At 37.7% G+C, this 20,305-nt stretch overlaps 1 protein-coding gene across 2 annotated transcripts in view; it reads left to right on the top strand.

The window, feature by feature from the left end:
* Positions 1–20,305, top strand: part of CADM2 (cell adhesion molecule 2) — a gene marked incomplete at its 5' end in the record, with an annotated part of 673,112 nt that overhangs the window by 558,218 nt on the left and 94,589 nt on the right. For both annotated transcript variants that reach the window (XM_080344633.1, XM_080344634.1), the window contains one exon: positions 20,021–20,111. In XM_080344633.1, the coding sequence (XP_080200759.1) occupies positions 20,021–20,111 (91 nt within the window). The remainder of the gene's footprint in view (positions 1–20,020; positions 20,112–20,305) is intronic.

Genomic DNA, 20,305 nt, shown 5'->3' with positions numbered 1-20,305 from the left:
CAAAAATAAGTTAAAATATATGATATATTGGGGGGGGGGGGTTGTGAATATGTGAAAATATAAGATGTGAAATATATATAATATACATTCATATAGTACTGTGTGAAATAAGGCATCACAAAAAAGGGCAAGAAAAGGGTCGTGCATGTTGACTTTTAGACCCTTTGTGTACGGATAATGTCTAAACCGTAGTGACACATCAAGACAGTATTTAGAGAGAAAAAAAAAATCTTCCTTAAACCTTAACGTTTAATTATAATAGATTAGTTACACTTTACATATCTTAGAGAGCTGTTCAGGATGACTATCTCAACCATGGACATGCTGGGTTTTTTTGTAGCTCAGAACAGGCAGATGTGTGCCCATGAAGACAAATATAGAATTGAACACCTCTTAGCTAGGATAAAGTTTGAGAGGATAGGGACAGTTTTCCTTGTTGCCTCCCTATGGTCCTTCTTTACTGTAAATGGGTAAAATATGTGTCACACCTTCATTTTCTTTTGACTGTGTGGCTAAGGCAGACCATTTCTCTTTCTGAGGCCGTTCAACTAAGACATAAGATTTGGATTTTCTTTTAGTGTACTGCTTTCTTTTTAATTACTTCAGGTTTTGTTGTTTTGTTTTGTGTTGTTTTGTTTTGTTTTATTTTGCTTTACTTGAGGTATGCCTCGCAGAATTACCCAGGAGTTAAGCAGTACCCATGCTTTAGGGACAAAGGCACAGTCCTCATTTTAGGAAGTAGCTTGTACTGTCTAGGCAGAGAACATGTTGCTCTGAAGTGAAGAAAATATGAGAGTTAAAAGAGAATTCCTTCTTTTTTTTTTTTTTTTTTTTTTTTTGTTTCTGATCACTCAACAGCCCTATTGGTCATTTTCATTTGCTTATGACCATCTCTTCATTGGGCTGTGTGACATCCTTAAAGACACACTGGCTAAAGTAAAATCTGGGAATATTTGGCATGATTACACACTGCCTTAATCTTTGTATGCACAGCCTGGCAAGAGATCCAACCCAAATGTCAGGAAATGGTTTACTAACTATAATAATGAGGTGTCACAGCCTTCCAATTTTTCATTTATTTTTTAACAGGTCCCCAAAATATTGAGCCAGCTCAAGTAAATGCAGATAGACTGTATGTTGAGTCAGGAGGGAAAATAGCTGAGTGCTTGTAAGAATGGAAACTTGTTTTGGTTTTTCTATGAGAGAAAGTGTTTATCTAACTATGTCTTTAGTCAAGCACACAATTCTCCTATAAATTCTGATACAGTGAAAAGAGATGGATTTTCCAAGAGCATAAATCTCAAGGGCTGTAAAAGAACTCACTCAAGATTTGCACATCCAGGGCTTTGCAGTTCTCTATTCCAATTTAGCACGATTTGCTCTCTTGCTATACCCATTTTATCTTACAACAATTTGAGTGTTTGGAACTGTGACACTTCAGAGTCCTCTGGAACTCGTGGAAGGTGGCCAAAATCTCAAGCTTGAGCTGTCTTTTAAGAGTAACATGATGGCACAGATGCAGCAGCACTTTCTCTGGCACAGCCCATCCTATTACATCCTGTGCAGAAGAAAAGGCATGGAAGATTTCCCCTTGAGGAAAGAGAATTGTTTTGTTCCAAATGGATATACTCCTAATGATTTTGTTGGCTTTAATGCTTTATTTTTCAGGGTTCTTAGACTCAGCTCTGGAAATGAGACACATTTCAGCTATGTGTTCTTTTTTTTTTTTTTTTTTTAAGGAAACAGTCTGATGTCATTGTACAGCTACCTAGATCCAACCTTTTGGAAGTCGCTAAGTCATTAGCAGACTGTCATCTCTTATCAGTCTTTCTGCTACACATACCTGACGAAGACAGATGTGAATAACAGGACACAAGAGGGAAACCCAGAACAATTTTTTTGAATGATTTGACAGGACTCTGGGTGCTGTAAGAACAATCTTTTTGCTTCAGACACCAAAGAGTTCTGGGTTTTACTCCAGCACTGGCCTGTCCCAGGGATCTTTTATACGTATGCTCTTTATCCTTAATAATGAAGTATACTTCCCATCCTGAGTTAATGGAAGGTAGTAGCTGGGTAGTGTAAGAGATCACCCAGCATCTTAATCACCTGAGCTTGATTGTAGCAATACATTTTTTCAGAACGTACTTCATCTCTACAGAATAGGCCTGGACCTCGAGCTCTTAGATCTCACCTTTTCAAGTGGGTTTCTCTATCTGACCTTTATTTTGAAATGAGATGGTCTTACTGATTAAAGCCATGTTTCCCTTCTACTTATAGAGCAAGAGGGCTATGTTTTCTCTGTGATGTGCAGACAGGACCTGACTCTCTCATAAAACCTGCCTCTCTGATAACAGACAATCTCTGTAAGCCTGAGCAAGCAGGGACTTCCATACTGGTTGGCAAAAATCTGCCAGCCATTTGAATCCTTTAGAAGTTTATGAGGACAAGCTAGGTGTTTTCTTAAATGGCTGCCTCAGTCTGAGGAAGAGGTACTGTCTCTGGTGACTGATGCTCTCATACAACTATCTGAGTGGTGTTCTTGCTTTTTGCTTTCAATGAGGATGCTCTGCTGGACTGCTGTGACCTTGAGAATGGGACAATTTCAAGATCTTTCAGTTGTCTCGTTGTTAGACAAGTTTACTCTTTGTAGACACTCAGGTTTCCACCCCAAGACTCCTCTATGTTGAGATATTCTTCCGGTGTTTTCTCCAAACAGGATTTTTTTTATCCCTGAGTCACAGTGTGAATATTATTATGGACAATATATCTCAATGTTATTTGAGTGCTTCGGTGACCAGCTTTCCATTCTGCCTTCCTTAAAGGAGGGATATTTCCACATTTAGCGATGTAAGATGTAGTTGAAATTAGTAGTAATAAGAATGCAAATTAAAAGATTCAGCCATCAGTACATGTAGACCTCTTCATATTGAATGAAAAGTAAATAAGTTATTATTTTTAATTGTTTAGCTCAAAAATTATGTAAATATTGTGTTAATAAGTAAAATTATCTTGTTTAGGCTTTTCATATTAGTGAGTGCTTAAATGAAACATCAAGGATAGCTACTATAAACACTAAAGAATGATATCTGTGAATATGAAAGTTCTGTGCCACAATTTGCATGTTTAAATGAGATCAATTAGGTTAATGATGGATGAAAATAAGAAATCCATTATTTAAATGTAAAATAATTCAAAAACTTGTGGGTCCATTTACTGTCAAACTTTCATCTTTCAAAGGGGATATCTAGTTCAAAGGGTTAATGTACAATTCTGACCTTTCCCATCTGGAGGCTTATGTTCAAATATGGTTTACAAGTGAAATACAATTTAATATAATTTATTTTTCTGTAAAATCTTTTGTAGGCAAATCCACAGAGTGGCTTGTCTATTCTGCTTAGAAACTTTAAAATATGGTGTGAACAGGTTATTCCATTTGCTTGTTGTGTGCTTAAGAGAGGGCTCAAGAATACTAAAAGTAGGATGTTCAGGAAATAAACATAAAATGAATATGATTTAATTTCAAAGGAGTAGGACTTTAGGCATAGGAAAGAGACAACCTGCGGTAAAATGACTGATAAGACAGAGGGCATGGATATGCTGCGAAATGGAGCACAGTGAGGTCATCCCTGAACCTGTTCCAAATATATGTTTGAACCACATAGTATTCAGCCATGTGGAGATGCTAGCTTTGATCAGTGTGGTGACATTTCCAGATTAACAAGCACTAGTCGGCTAACAACTGTTTTCTCTCTGGAGGGAAGGCTGGGGATAGAACCTTATAGAGCTCACTGTAGGCTTTTGGGGTCACATAGTTAATTTGGTCATGACTGGGCACTGGCCATGGTCATCAGTAGAAATCCCCACAGACAGTCAATCAAGTCACCGGAGGATATTCTTAGGTGGACATAATAAAGAGAACAAGATAGTCTGTCTACCTGAACACATCAGAAAACTAGTGTCATTGTGTAAATAAAGCAGTGCAGCTGATACCTGTAATGACAGATTTTTCTTTGGGTAAAGAGATAGGTTCCAGAAATAATGTTCTGTTGCAGACAGACAAGCAGCAGTATCCCAAAGACTGACTGATTTTTGAACTCCTAATCCAAGTAACAATCAGCTAGTGTAAAAGTGATTAAATAATTAATAATTTCTCTACATTGCATTTGATAAGACAGATAAGACAAGCAAGACACAGCAGCAGCAGCTATGGTAGGTTACATACCTGAACACTATATTATTGTGGACTGGGGTGGACACTGGGGCTCCTGAAGCCAGGGAAACCTGAGAAAGAGTTTGCTGTGGCATTCATGCCGGCAAGTGGCATCTTTCACAAGAGAGGCTGATGAGGCTTGGGCATTGTAAGGAGCAACTGTGGGAGATTTAAATGGTCCTCAGCAGTGCAGGTGATGAGGAGTGCTGGGAACAGGATGGGCAAAGAAGGTCCATGGCAGTTTGCACAGGTGGAGCATGCAGACAGGGCAATGCATGCTACTCATAGATCCACAGCCCAGGGTAGTGCTCCAGGTCTCTGCCATAATGGTGAGCACTCTTGCAGGGAAAGCCCCTGAAATGTCTCAGTTCCACCCAGGCAGAACCAGTAAGAAAAGAGACTTCTGTAGAGGTGGCAGGTTGCAATGAGTGGCCAGACCCCATTCCGGGAGAAAAGCTAAGTGCACAAGGTGTGCACGGGTTGATAATCTGATACATCAGGTAGCTGAGTTGCCGGAAACAGTTTAAAGGCTGCACAGTATTAGAGGAGTTAAGATGGAAATAAGTGATTTCAAAACTGTGCTCCTGTAGCAGACACCACTGAAAATGTAGCGGACACCAATGAGAATGAGGCACTTTGGACCCTGGTGACCTGCAAAAAAAGGGCTTCGCCTCAGTCTCCATACTCCAGTATCACAACCGAAAACAGATATGAAGCTTTAACAGCTATAGACACCAATAAGCAGGGTCTGCAAGGAGAAACTGTATCAGCAGCACACAGTGGATACTGTAAAAAGAAACAAAGGGTGCTTGTAGTGGGTGACTCTCTGTTAAATGGCACTGAAGCGCCCACCTGCTGTCTTGACAGGGAGCCACGAGGTATGCTCCCTTCTGGGAGCTATGATCTGAGATGTTACAGAGAGGGTTCCACAAGTTGTCAAGAGCAGAGACTACTATCCACTGCTGCTCTTTCACATGGGCACAAATGCCACTGAAAGATGGAACCTAGGGGTGAAAGTGAAAAATGTTGGTGCCCAAGTCATCTTTTCCTCCATTCTACCAGTTGGAGGAAAGTGGGCTGCCAGAAATACATGGACAATGCACATCAACTCCTGGCTTCAAGGCTGGTGCCATTGTGAGGGTTTTGGCTTTTATGACAATGGGACATTCTTTTATGAATATAACCTGTTAGGGAGGGATAGAATCTACCTGTCTAGAAAAGGCAAGGGAATCTTTGGCAGTAGACTGGCTAGCTTGATAAGGTGGGCTTTAAACTGAAGAGCCTGGGGAAGGGTCCAAATTGGCAATGCTCACAACATCAAATCCAACTGGGGAATAAGCCAGACCAACCATAGCAGTGACAAATATTCCTTAGCTGCCACCCAAGGTGAGAAACGGAAGGCCAACTACTTCAAGGGTATGTACAGCTGTGGTGGATCCTTCTGCACCCCTCATGGGAAACCTGCAGTCTCAATTACTCCTCTGAAGTATCTGTACACCAATGCACATAGCAGGGGGAATAAGCAGGAAGAATGAGAGATCTGTGTGTAGTCGCTGGGCCATGATCTCATTGCTGTGACAGAGACATGGTGAGACAGCTCAAATGACTGGAAAGTTGTTGTGGAAGGCTATGCACTTTTTAGGAAAGACAAACCAGCAAGGTGAGGTGGAGGAGTTGCACTTTATGTGAAAGAGCAACTTGAATGTATCAAGATCTGCTTAGGAGAGAGATGAAGTTGAGTCCTTATGGGCAAAAATTAAGGGATAAGGGGGACACTGTTGTAGCTGTTTGTTACAGGCCACCTGACCAGGAAGAAGAAATCGATGAGGCTTTCTACAAACAGCTGGAAGTACCCTCACAATCACAGGCCCTTGTCCTCATGGGGGACTTCAATCACCCTGACGTCTGCTGAGTAGGCAACACACCTAAGCATGCACCATCTAGGAGGTTCTTACACATCATTGATGACAACTTCTTGACACAGGTGGTGGAGGAACCAAAAAGGAGAGGTGTGCTGCTGGACCTTGTCCTAACAAACCAAGAAGAACTGGATGAAAATGTGAAGGTTGGGGACAGCTTTGGCTGCAGTGACAATGTGATGATGGAGTTTAGGATCCTGTGTGGAGGAAGCAGGAAAATAAGTAGGATTACAACCATTGGCTTCAGCAGGGTGAAATTTGGCCTCTTCAAGGTCCTATTTGAAAGAATCCTGTGGATTAGGGCTCTAGAAGGTAGGCGGGGGGTCCAAGAGAGCTGGCTAATATTCAAAAATCACTTAATCTAAGCTCAAGACCGTTGCATCCATATGAGCAAGAAATCAAGTAAAGAGACTTGGAGGCCTGCATGAATAAGTAAGTATCTCCTATCAAAACTCAGGTGGAAGAAGGATGTTTGTGTAACTAACCACTTGGGAGGAATACAAGGAGGCTGTTAGAGTATGAAGGGATGCAGTGAGGAAGGCCAAGCTCCACTTGGAGTTAAATCTGGCCAGGGATGTCAAGGGCAACCAGAAGGGCTTCTTCAAGCACATCAGCAGCAAAAGGAAGATGAGGGAAAATGTAGGTCCACTGCTGAATGAGGTGGTTGCCCTGGTGATGGAGGAGACAGAGAATGCAGAGTTACTAAATGCCTTCTTTCCTTCTGTCTTTACCACTAAGACCAGTCCTTAGGAATCCCAAACTCTGAAGCTAAGAGAGAAAGTCTGGAGAAAAGAAAGACTTCCCCTTTGAGAAGGATCAGATTAGAGGTCGTTTAGGCAAACTGGACATCCACAAACCCATTGGCCCTGGTGGGATGCACCCAGGAGTGTGGAGAGAGCTGGCAGATGTTATTGCTATGCTGCTCTCCATCATCTTTGAAGGGTCATGGAGAACAGGAGAGGTGTCTGAGGACTGGAAGAAAGCCAGTGTCACTCCAGTCTTCAGAAAAGGCAAGAAGGATGACATAGGAAACTACAGACCAGTCAGCCTCGCCTCCATCCCCAGAAAGCTGATGGAACAACTCATTCTGGATGTCATCTCCAAGCATGTGGAGCAAAAGAAGGTTATTAGGAGTAGTCAGCATGGATTCACAGGAGAAATCATGTTTCACCAACATGATAGCCTTCTATGATGGCATGACTGGCTGGGTAGACATGGGGGGAGCAGTGTATGTTGTTTACCTTGACTTCAGCAAGGCTTTTGACACTGTGTCCCACAAAATCCTCATAGATAAGCTCAGGAAGTGTGGGTTGGATGAGTGAACAGTAAGATGGATTGAGAATAGCTGGATGGCAGAGCTCAGAGGGTTATGATCAATGATACAGAGTCTAGGTGGAGGCTTGTAGTTAATGGTGTCCCCCAGGAGTCAGCACTGGGTGCAGTTCTGTTCAACCTGTTCATCAGTGACCTAGAAGAAGATACTGAGTGCACCCTCAGAATGTTTGCTAATGATACCAAACTGGGAGGAAGGGTTGACACACCAGAAGGCTGTGCTGCCATTCAGTGAGACCTGGACAGACTGGAGGACTGGGCAGAGAAGAACCTGATGAAATTCAACAAGGGCAAATGTAGGGTCCTGCACCTGGTGAGGTACAACTCCAGGAACCAGTACAGATTAAGGGCAGACCTGCTGAAAAGCAGCACTGCAGAGAAGGACTTGGAAGTTCTGGTGGTCAACAGGTTGACCATGAGTCAGCAATGTGCCCTTCTGGCCAGGAAGGGTCTGGAACATCTTTTTTATGAGGAGAGACTGAGAAGGCTGGGTATGTTCAGTCTGGAGAAGAGAAGGCTGAGAGGGGATCTTATCAAATGCTTATAAATATCTCAAGGGTGGGTGTCAAGAAGATGGAACCAGACTACTTTCAGTGGTGCCCAACAGCAACAATAGGGGGAGGGGCAATGGGCACAGACTGAAATGTAAGAGGTTCCATCTGAATATGAGGAAAAACTGCTTTGCTTTGAGGGTGCCAGAGCACTGGAACAGGCTGCCCAGGGAGGTTGTAGAGTCTCCTTCTCTGGAGACATTCAAAACCCGCCTGGACACATTCCCATGAGATCTGCTCTAGTGAACCTGCTTTAGCAGGTGGGATGGAGTAGATGATCTCCAGAGGTCCCTTCCAACCCCAACCATTCTGTGAGTTTGTGATACATGGATATAATGTGAATAGATTAGATTAACATTTTTAGAGATATGTACTGGAAGGTTGATATACAGAAGAACTAGAAAGAAAGTTTTAAAATATGTTTGTTAGAACTACTTAAGATTAGGTAGCACTAACAGGACAATAAAGACTGTGTGGCTGAATGACAGTCCAGTATCTGAAAAGTTTGACATCAGGTCCCAATTGGAGCAAAAATTTTTCAAGTATGTGACTAAGATCCATTAAGCTCCATGCTGCCTTCAAAAATATGCTTCAAATGTCTTTTTCTTTTTTTCCTAGTGTAGATTTGGTGTTATTTCAAATTGAATTATCTTGGAAGAAGACTGAAAATTACAGAATATGTATAGCTCACACCTCAAGTTACAACTCTGGTCACCTTCAGCCAGTGAACCTAATGACAGAAGGATAGAGCTTTCCTATAGAACAGTTTTGGGGGATGTTTATTTCTAAAACTAAAGACTGGAAAACAGGTGAGATATTTTGGAGGAAAACATATACAGAAACTGTTAGTAAGACCTCCCAAGGAATAGAGGTTTACCCTTGATGAGGGTGTAGTATATATCTATAAGAAACAAGTAAAAATTTCATGTCCCTGTACTATTGCTTAGATATTTTTAAATAGATTAAACTTTTATAGTGCCCAATATGTGATAAGAATGTCAGATAAAGTATTGAAGGGGTATTTTGGTCTGCTGAGCTTATAGAATTCTTATTTACTCCTTCTGCAGTTTGCAATTCTGAAGCCATATTCACAGAAGCGCAGAATGTTAGGGATTGGAAGGGACCTCAAAAGATCATCTAGCCCAATCCCCCTGCTGGAGCAGGAACACTTAGATGAGGCTACACAGGAAGGTGTCCAGGTGGATTTTGAGATAATTTGAGTCAGACATAACAGAAAACTGAAGGCCTTAAGCAAAAGAACTGAGGATGCATAAGGTGAAGTTACATTGCAAGGTCACATGTTGACTTAGAGTTAGGTATTTCTTGATAATATGTGATCTAGGCAGAAAGGTGTTTTTTTCTCTTGCTTTTTTTTCAATACTCCTCTCAGGTGGCATGGCAAAAATTAGATAAAATAAAAATAAGCTGGAAAGAGCACAGTGTACAGCAATGGAGATGTTAAATGGAACAGAGACGTTTACGTATCTACAGAGACTGGCAAAATTGAGATTGTTTTGTCTGAAAAAGTATCAGGGCAGAAATAATTAAACAAGAGGAAGGCTGTATAACAAAGCTTCATCACTTGCTTCCACCATAGAAAACAGAATTGAGTTGCCAAAGAAAATATTATTTCTACCATATCATTCATGTATATATGGGACCTAATGGTTAACTAAGACACCAGTGACCCATTCTGCAAAAGCATGTGAAGGAGAATAGCTTTATTTACACAAGCAGTGCTACTGGAGCTTTCTATTACATCTTCATGAAGTGGCACACATCTCAAACTGTGGTGACAGTGTCACTCTGTCTACCAGTTAATTCAGCTGAGTCTACCAATATATCTAAAGCTATGCTCACATTTATGTCTCACAGTCTTAAGACCAAGCACAAAGTAGGTAAGAATGATTACATGGCAAAGGAAGTGTAAGGTTTTAACACATTTTAAGTGGAGTAGAGAAGAACTGTGGAGCTTCGGTAGCATACCTCCATCTTCTCTTTCACCTTCCCAAAACCTCAAGCCACACATTACGTACTATCACATTTTAATTATTTTTTTCCTTTTCAGCAATTGTGGTGAAGGAGTCTGGTATGACTGACAGGTGAGATGGTGAAACAGGTACTATGAATATTTTTTAACAAAATACCAGATAATCAGTGTTCACAGCATTAGTAACTTAAAGGGTTTCCTGCAAGGTTGGTGCTTGAATTCAGGCACTCATGAATTATGAGCATCAGGAGGGAGTATTTCATTGATCAAGCTTTCTTTTTCCCCACATTGGCATTTGGCTTGTTGTTTTGCTTCCAAGAGTGTTTTTTATGCTGTTCTGGTACAAACTGTTATTACTTTGTTCTTCAACAAACATAATTTAAAACTAAATTAAAAGAGATGAGATAGAGGATGACATAATAGTCATCAAAGAATCTCAGAAGACAAAGGGACCATATGCTGGTTTTTGTCCTGCTTGATTATAAAGTACCTTTTAAATGAATGTAAAAAGAAGATAGGAATACCCATGTAGATATGGTACCAAGTATTTACTTGTATCAAAGCTAAATATTGAAAAATATTATAAAGCTTATTTTTACAGTATTGTTGAACATATTTCTTGAAATTAAATACCATTGCCATGACACAATCATTTGATCTAGATTGTCTCACCCACAAATACTAATAATAAAATAATTTGTCAGATACATAATACTGAGGTTTTTGTCTCATGTGTTTGAAAAGTGAGTCATTAGTTATATTCTGAAGCAGATCATCAAACTGACTGTATTTCTCAGGCTTATTTGATGAAGTTTACCAATACATACTTACTTTGCAATTGCTTATTCAAAGCAACAGGGTACAGGCAGAAGCCATGCTACTTGTCATTTACAAAAGAAGCCCAATTTGGGGGAATGCTGATTCACAGCTGTAGAATGTGTGCAACTGGTAAGCATAAAAGCTATTAAAAATGGTGAGCAATTTCACAGAGCTGATTAGAGTACTCCTCTCTCTTTTTTCAGATCTTGTTTGGGATATCCAATTTGTTGTTTATTTTTGTACATACTAGAGTGGTTTGTCCTTGGAATTTACTTTAAAGGACTTTTTTTCTAAGCTTAATTACCATACTTTTTTAAAGAAATAGGTATAAAATTCTGTAGAAATATAGAAATTTTGAGGAGTTTTGTAATTGCTTTCCATATATGAAACTTATTATTTCCTCAAGACTTCTGGAAAAAAAAAAAAAAAACCAAACAACTTAAACCATCCTGTGCTTACTCCAGTGCTAATTAATCTGGAAAGTAGATACATCATCATTTTCAGAGGTATCTGCTTATTTTATCTGTGCATCTAGAAGTGATGGAAAGGTTCCAAGGAAATAAGAGAAAAAGCATGATGAAAAATGTAGAAGGCTGTGACATAAATAGATTTCACAAACATGCTTTTTGAAAAATCAGACAAAACCAGGTAGAAAATGAATGAATTAGTCTCTCAGGAAATAATTTAAAAATTTTATCATCTGGCAGTCATTTATTACCAGGTAGCAATAATATTTTATTATCAGATTGTTAGATTTTTATAACATTTTTTAAAATGATAGCACCAGAAATGTTGCTGTTAGCTTCCACAATAAAATATCAGAGAAATTTATGGAAGCTTTTCAATATTCAGAAGGTTTGTGGTCATAAAATATAACTATGAAGTAGACGTGCTGTTGGTAGCCCATAATTTAGCTAAACCTGTAAGAGCAAAAGTGTGTTGTAATAAATAAATCAGACTAATTTGAACTCTGGTACAAAGCGCAGAGGGTAGTTAGTGTGCAAAAAATTAAACATCAAGATAAATAAATTAATTCTAAGTGGCAAAGTAGACTTGAGTATTGTAGATCCAGGCAGGAGATACTGATGCACACAGGCACGTGATTGTGTGAGAACTTAGAGTAATTTGGGAACAGTCAGCGGGCAACACCAGGAACCACGGGGCTAATACATTTCTATAACTTTGGGGGAACAAAGGAAATCTGCAAGTTTTCCTGGGCAGTGGCAATTTCTGGCTATGCAGACAGCCTGAAATGATAACCCTCAGTGACAGATATCTACCTGTTTATCTGGGGGAGATATTAACATTGTGATCCCTTGCTCTTGAGAATCTTGTAGAAATGATGCAGCAAGTTATGGCAATAGAAGAGTGCAGTAAGCCTCATCAACCAACCAAAGCAGGATTTTATATATTGCAACAAGGCACAACCTGCTTGCTGAGAAGATGACAATCCTTCTGTTATTCCAAGAAATCCCAACAAAATGTCCTCTAGAGAAGGAGAGAGACCTCATTCCAGTGCTTCTGCCAAATCATCTGGCAGCCATGACGTAGATGTTGTACCTTAGGCAGGGTCTATGTATTTTGTCCTGTGGGCTGCCTGGGGCTCAAGTGAGTGTTTTCCAAACTGATAAGTAGTTAATAAGACACATTCCTTTTCTTGCTTAGGGTCTGTGAAGGTAAAACCTGGCAGTCATGGGAAGCTCCCTGATCACAGTGGGAAACGTCACCCTGACACACAAGAATAGCTCTCTTCCTTATTGGATTCAATGATGTATTTCATATTATGAGATCCAATGCAGAATTGCATTGTTAAACAAAGTCTTTTCTTACTAGTAGTACTTTTAAGGTTTTTTAAATCATTGTGCATAGAAGAAAATTTGTAGTCACAAAAGGTAATTAAAAACATCTAGTCATCATCCTAAAAGATTAAATAGGAAGGCCGTACCAATGTTTTTAGAAGGAGGGATTTGAATAACACTTGTAGCATACCCTGATGTATTATGAACACTTGTTTCCTTTGGCAAACCCAGCAAATGTTGTATTCACCCCTGCCTTTACTGGTGTCTTTCCTATTAGTGTTAGCATAATTTGCACTCAAACAGTAGGTCCAACAAGGATCACAGACTTCATTACAACAAACTCAGCTTCTTACTGCAGGTGGGGAGATGTTCATAACATGAACTAGAGAGAGAGAATCACCTTCAAAGAAAACATGCATCAGAATCAAAGTATTCCAGAGGAGGCCTAGAGTCAAACGATGTTAATGAGCTCTTTTCCATTATTTAGAACATGATGAGAGACAGGATTGTATTTGCCCTGATTTTGAAATAGGCACCTGACAGTTTGGTTGGATGGAAACTTATCAGATGAGGAGGTGTTGTTTTGGAGGCTTAATAGTATTTACTGTCATATTGTAAAGAGGTGTACATTTTTATTCAAAACAGGCAAACATTTGAGCAGCTGTGCCTGCTTTTCTACTATTTGTACTAGGTATAGCTCTTTTGGTTCTAGTTCAAAGTTGGAAGGCTAAGCAGGACATTGTGAAAAATAAAAAAACGCAGAATCCCTCATATTTTAAGAAAAAGAGGTTTAGATAGTATATATCACACTGATGTGTACCATACATAGAGGAAAGAACCTCACCGATGGATTTTTCTTTTTGAATTCCAAAGATTCGTAAACTAAGGAAATAAAGAGTTTAATCTTTCACTATACGCCTTCTATATATTGAAGCTTATTGTCACCAAATGTGACAATTTTTCTGTGCCAGATCTTTTAATATCCTACAGACTAGAAAACATACATTCTATGATGATGTGACAACAGTGGAAACCAACAGAAATGTGATTTCTTCTTGCCACTGTCACCCATTTCCTTAGAATGATGTGAACTAACCTTCGTAAAACTGTAAGTCGAGACTAATCGTTACTTAAACGGCAAATAACTTGTTTTATATGTATTAATGGACTGCTTTGCTTATGACAAAAACATGGTACCCAGGTACAAAGAGAACATCCAAACATTTTGCACCAGCTCAAAGGCCGTTGAAAACATTTCAGTAATTTTTTATGTGTAAAGCCCAAGAATAGATGTATCAAAGACACTCAATGCTAAGTATTGACAGAACTTTCAATTAAACATCCTAGGAAATGTGTAGGGAATATTAAAGTTTTATGGGTTTTTTTTTTGTTTGTTTGTTTTTGTTTTTGTTTTTCTAAATATCCTAATCTGGCTTTAGAAACGTTTTTTAAATGTAGGTAAGATGGACAGTATATTCCATGTTATGTTGTCACTGAATACAAATAGGGACAATTTGCACAGTACTGAGTTACTTGTGGAATTCTAATTCATAATGTGGAATGGGTTAAAGATTTTGTATACTAATACCTGTTGGTTTTAGTAGTCAGAAAATCCTGATTTATCCAAACTAGGACATAGGTAGGAAAAAAAACTCTTTCAGATTTAAAGTGAAATTTTATTTCAAACCTGAGTAGGAGATCTTAAAATACCTGGTAGACTTCTGCTATTGTATGGTAGTTCAGCACATAAATCCTTACACTCTTGAATTAGACCAAACCCTTAATCCCCAGATTCCAAGGGTCTGAATGTTCTAATCACTGAATTACTGTCAAATAAGTATTTTGCTGGATCTGATCTACTTAGCGTGAATACTTCAATACTCAGTAAAGGAACCTTTTTTACTCATAAATCACTTTATGGGCTCTAATAACTTGTCTAAAGAACTAGTCTTGGTGGGCTGATTACTACTTCTCATAAAAATCGAATTACCTGTAAGTAAGGAAGCATAGAAATGTTGTCCTAAGACTTGGGGGTTTAGTCGGCCTCTACAATGTAGAATGCTGTATTACAGGTCTGTTTTTCAGGGATTAATAACCTTATTTCTGTAAGTGAAAGGAAGGGGGTGTTCTTGTTCCATTCTGCTTCCTGAAACTTTAGCCAGATTGAAAGATATTTGGGGTGCTGAGTTTAAATTTCATAGTAAGTTTATGCAGTTATTTTTTAAAAAAATATCTATAATTCAGCAGAGAACTTGAAAATTATGAGCCCTGACCTGGATCTCTACATGTGATGTAATATTCCTTTCAAAGATTCTGCAGGGGAGAACCAATAAGACTTTTTCTGTTAATTCTCCTTTCACTGGAAGCCCAATGAAGGCTAAGATGTGAGCAACATAGAGATTTACTTTAAACAAATTGTGCAGAGAAATCTAGTGGTAACTAGTGTTTATTTTACAGCTAAATATATATGTATATTTATATATCAGTTATCTGCGGTAAAGACTGATGCATGCATCTTTGAATAGGTGCATTTCCACCACTGTTTGAAATCACTAATCTTTCTACTCTTGAGTAGTATATTACTGCCAGTAGTAATTTTTTAAAAGTCTCGACTTAATGTACGTACTCCACTCACCCAACTATCTGCCCATGAAAAGAGGTGATCTTTTCTTCTGTTTCTAGGATTGTAGTTACAGTAACTGAAGATGATTACTTTAAAGAGAGATTATTTGACAAAATAACATGGTGCTGTTTTAACATCATCATAATTTTATCCTTTTATCTCACTTTTTTTTTTTTTTTCCCCATAGTTGTGGTTATTCCCACACACCTTTTGCTGATTAATGTTATAGGATACATAGGGGTCGTACTTGGATTTAATTACTCAACCAGCAGCTTGGACTTCCATGGAAAGGTATCCACAGAAGCTCCAGTAATCCAACAAGCTAAGGAGTTAAGGGGTGAAGGACTTCTGAAGTTACATAGGAAAAAGAGGCCAAGTTACTTTTTTAAGATCGTGCCACTGAGAAGAAGCTAACAGTGATTAATTTTCTTATTCTATTAGTGACCTGCTTTATGATCTTAAGCTAATTTGTTACTTCTATTAATTCAGTTTCTGCTTTTACACTGTGGTTGTCAAGGGTTTACATATACAGTTTAACATAACTTATCATATGGTAATCTTGCAGCAGCTTCCATATGATTCCTTTATATGAGGAAAATTATGTGAAGAAATTTATATGAAGAAATGTAATGCTGCATGTAACCTTATAAGGGCTGGGAGATGATATAAATACATAATGAAATCCTTCTTACTTCATGCAATGTAAAAATAGTAAGTTAATTTTGAAAAAAAAAAAAAAAAAGGCCAAAAAAATACCCCAAACCTTTTAGCATTGAGGATCTGATTAACAGCGACAGTCTGGTGAGTGATAAGAACCATGTTTATTTTGAAATAGTTTCAAAGAGATTAAATCAATCAGTAAAGCAGTTCCACAAGGTATTAATGTTGCCATTAGTTATTGCTAAGAGTACAACAAAAATCGTGTGCTGAAGTGTTTAATTACTTCTTATATCAGATAACATTCATTACCAGTGTCAACTAAAATCAATTTTCCACACGCATTCACTGATTTTGTGTGTTGCTGAATAAAGATGATATTGCCTGATCAAAAATAGATAAATCATCCCAAAGCTTTGAAATGGCTTCCCTGGTCTTGTGCAATGAGATGTACCCAAATCCTAGAAAGCTGGATGAAACAGAATCACTCAGTGGAACTTTTGCCTTTGATTTACTGAAACTGGAAAGGATATATGAAAAAAAACAACCAAAGCAAATCATGGCATAGGTTTTTTCTGTAACCACTGCAAAGTTGTTATTTCCAGCAAAAAGACAGATTCCTGGCACATGGCTGGTAAAGGTGTCTTGCTATATGCCTAAAGACATGTTTGAATCTCAGTTCACATTGCTGCTACCTCCAGTCAGTTGCAGCTCATAAATACCTCACTACTCCAGCTGAAGAGTGTAGGGCCAAACATTTTTCATGCTCTTGGAAATGTATGGGAATACATAAGTCACTGGGTATTGAAACCATTGTGTTTTCCTGTGTTACTGTGTAGGCTTGCTCTACAACCTATGCTTACATAAGCCACTGTGGTTTTGGTTTTTGTTGATTTGTTGGGTTTTGTTTGATTGGTTTTGTTTGTTTTGTTTTTAAATTCAATTTTCCCAATGCTCATTCTTTTTGGAATATTTATCTCCTTCATAATGTCATTAGAGCTCAGGATAAGGGCTTATTTGTAGATATTGTAAAGAAATTATAGTCACCAGTCCCTTATTCATAAGAGTTTTGCTTGAAATACTGATCTACAATATTTTATTACCATGAAAGTATGGGGCCAAATCCTAAAAAAGATGCAAATAATTTAAGTTCTGTTAAGTTTAACTGATGTAAATTGGCATACTTCTACTGACTTTAAAGGAGAATCAACAGAACATCTGACACACAAACCCCTGATCGTACTCCTTTCATTTGTTTTGGTTGTAAAAGTGGAGATTTTTTTGGACATATCTGCATTACTTATAACAAGCTGATGAGCATATCTGAAAATAAATCAATGTCTCTAACTGTGTTACTATTCTTGATATGTTTTTCTTTCTTTAGACTTCATTTTCTAGTGGTGGTGTTGTTTGCTGAAGATAAGGTGATGTTCCAGTTGTTATGCTTTATACTTCTGAGTGTGACGGGTTAAAGCTCCCAGTATTGATAAAGTACATTTATACCTGTCAAATTCTTCTAAAATGAACAGTCCTAGCAGGAGGTAGTATTTTGTAACAGCATTTTGTGTTCTGGAAAAACCTCAGTCAACAGGATTTTATTTATCTTTGTTAAAATAATATATTTAGGTTAGTTTTGATGGAATTATTTTTAAAAAAATCTTCTCGTTCTAAATATTGATGTCAATGTGAAAGTGAAGGACAAGTTTGTCTTAATAGTTTTCCCCTTAGAAGTGCACACTTTAATTCTGGACAGAAATCAAGCACAGCATGAAAATAAAGTAGAAGCAACAACACTGAGAATGAAGCATCCAAAATAAAATATCAACTATTTTTTTTTTAAAAAAAAAGGACTGATAATTAAATACAAAAATTGTCGATTGTAAGCTTTACTAAAAACTGTATACTGAATTAATCCCTGTGTTACCTGTTTTAAAGAAACAAGTAGCTACTGTACAAGTCAATTACGAGGGAAAATCACATATTTCCTACACTGCTTTATTATGCATTAGACAGTGAAATACAAACATAAAACCTTTCTTATTCTGTGTAAATAAGCTCTGCTTGGAAGTGCATGGAGAACAGAGAGCTGTCTGGGGCATTAAATAAAGTAGGAATGGGAATTTCACACTGGGGGAAACAGCACTGCACTGATCCATGCAAATGAAAGCTTAATTGTCTGAAGTCCCCTCTTCTATTTTATGTGGGTCATTTACAGTAATGCATATAATGCTGATCATTTCTTAAATATTTAAGCCAGTAATGCTAGCTAGATGGACCTTTAATTTCTTTCCTCACCTGTGGCTATCAAGATTACACCCATCAAAGTTTAGCTCTTTTTCATATTTCTCTGGGAACCTCTTGATCTCATTGCATTAGTTGTCTCCCTCCCTCGGTTAAACTCTTCATGTGTTCCTAACTGATACTAATTTGTTCCTCTGGTTCAATGTATAGTTAAGAGAGTAATTTATTAATCTTCAATAGCACCACTGAAATCACAGAAGTACTTGATGCCCTGATTTATTAAGGCACTTGAGGTCAGTGCCTTAAGCATGTGCTAAAAACAAAGCGAATTCCAGCACATCCTCCAAAGGATTAGTCACCTGCATAATGGTTTGCAGGGTCCTTCAAAATATGAACTTGTGGAACAGATTTGCTACTGGTGTAAGGTTAGTGCAGTTGTACTGAAAGCTAAATGATGCTGAGGATCTTTTCAGTGGAATTTTCTTGTCTTGTGCCATGCTGTTACATTTTGATATGCCAAAAATAAAAATCAAAGTTAGGAAAATGCTTCTGACATTTTTAATTGCCATTTAGTGTTCAACGGGACTATTAGCATCTCAATAAGACATTATATCATTACAGCATATCATTTTTTTTGCATTTGATTCTGTAGGGGCATATTGTCATGCTCTTTCACATTTGCTTGATAATAGGATATCGGTGGTGTCACTGCTACCTCATTGCTAATGAAAATAGGAATTGCAAATTGAGTGAGGCAAAACTTAGGTACCCTAGGTTTGCAGGTTAAAGTATTTCTTGTTCCATAGATGAAGATATGTGTTTTGTATTAGGAAACTGTGAAGAAACAAGAATTTATACTTTCCTATTGAGTCTGAAATTTTTTCTCACTATAACTATGAACTATTTCTTTTCCTAAGCAAAAAACTTCTTTATACAAAAATGTTTCTTTCTCTATGTTTTGTTTTGGGTTTTTTTTTTGTTTGGTTGGTTTTGGGTTTTTTTGTTTGTTTGTTTTGTGTTTTTTTTTTTTTCCTTATAAGAGGTGTCTCTAGCTCATATAAACTATCTTGATTATGAGAATATACCCTTGCAAGGCAGCTGGCAATTTTTTTTTTTTATTTATTCTGAATGAATTCACAGTAGCTATATTGTGTATGTTTTTGCAAATAAAGCTATAAAGTTAATTCCAATGTGTAGGAAAAATATTTCTAAAAAATTTAGGACAGATTAGGGACATTTATATAGTGCTTTGTGCAGATATTTAAAACATTCTCTTTGTAACTTTGATTTAAATAATGTTCTGTTTTAGGGGCAGCATTATTGCATTTCAGAAATAAAATCCCGTAAAATGCCTGTAACAACATGTTTTATCTGAAAGCCCATTGCAGACTTCTTATTATGAGTTTCAAGCTTCTGCAACAATAAAAGTGTTCTTATTGAAATGTATGTTATTGCATTAATTCCTCTAATAGCAGCATTCCATCATATCAACCTATAAATAGACAAAGAAACAATTGCACAGAATACTTGTTATTCATCCTCAATATTTTTTATTTTGTTGTTAGACGTCAGAGTTTGGAAGAGTCATATGTAGTATTTGCATTGAATACAGAAAGAAGAGTTATTTCCTCTGTATATACATGTGTTTTATATCTGTGTTTTCTTGGGATATAAAAAAGTTACTTGTTTAGTTCCATCGGTCATTTTTATTGCCTTCCTGAAGACAATGGAAATCACACAAGGCTCCATAAAAAAGCATCTCTAAGTGCAAATGAAATCTATGATACAGTCTTTTGCAAATAGAGAGGAATGCACTCATAGATAATAAATCTTTTTTGTGTATATCAACAAGATGTCTATTTTTTTTTCTTCCTAGATACACCTTTAGTTAAAATCATTTCTTCCAATTCATGGCCTGAAGAAGGACAATCTATAATTTTGACTTGTGAATCCAAAGGAAAACCAGTGTAAGTGATTTAACAAGTAATATGTTTTCGTTATTTTCATTATTCTGTTGTGATTGCAATCTTCAGCTGCAGAAATCTGCTGGTTTTGTCTTGTCCTGGGGTGTAAAGTAATCTCTGGAATAGAAAACCCCTTGAAGCCTGTCTACATTAAGTGTCTGTAGAGGCTTGGTCTTTTACTTTGTCATCTATTTTAG

The sequence above is a fragment of the Nesoenas mayeri genome (genome assembly GCF_963082525.1).
Source record: "Nesoenas mayeri genome assembly, chromosome: 1".
Classification (NCBI taxonomy): domain Eukaryota; kingdom Metazoa; phylum Chordata; class Aves; order Columbiformes; family Columbidae; genus Nesoenas; species Nesoenas mayeri.
This window is presented reverse-complemented; position numbering and strand designations above follow the sequence as displayed.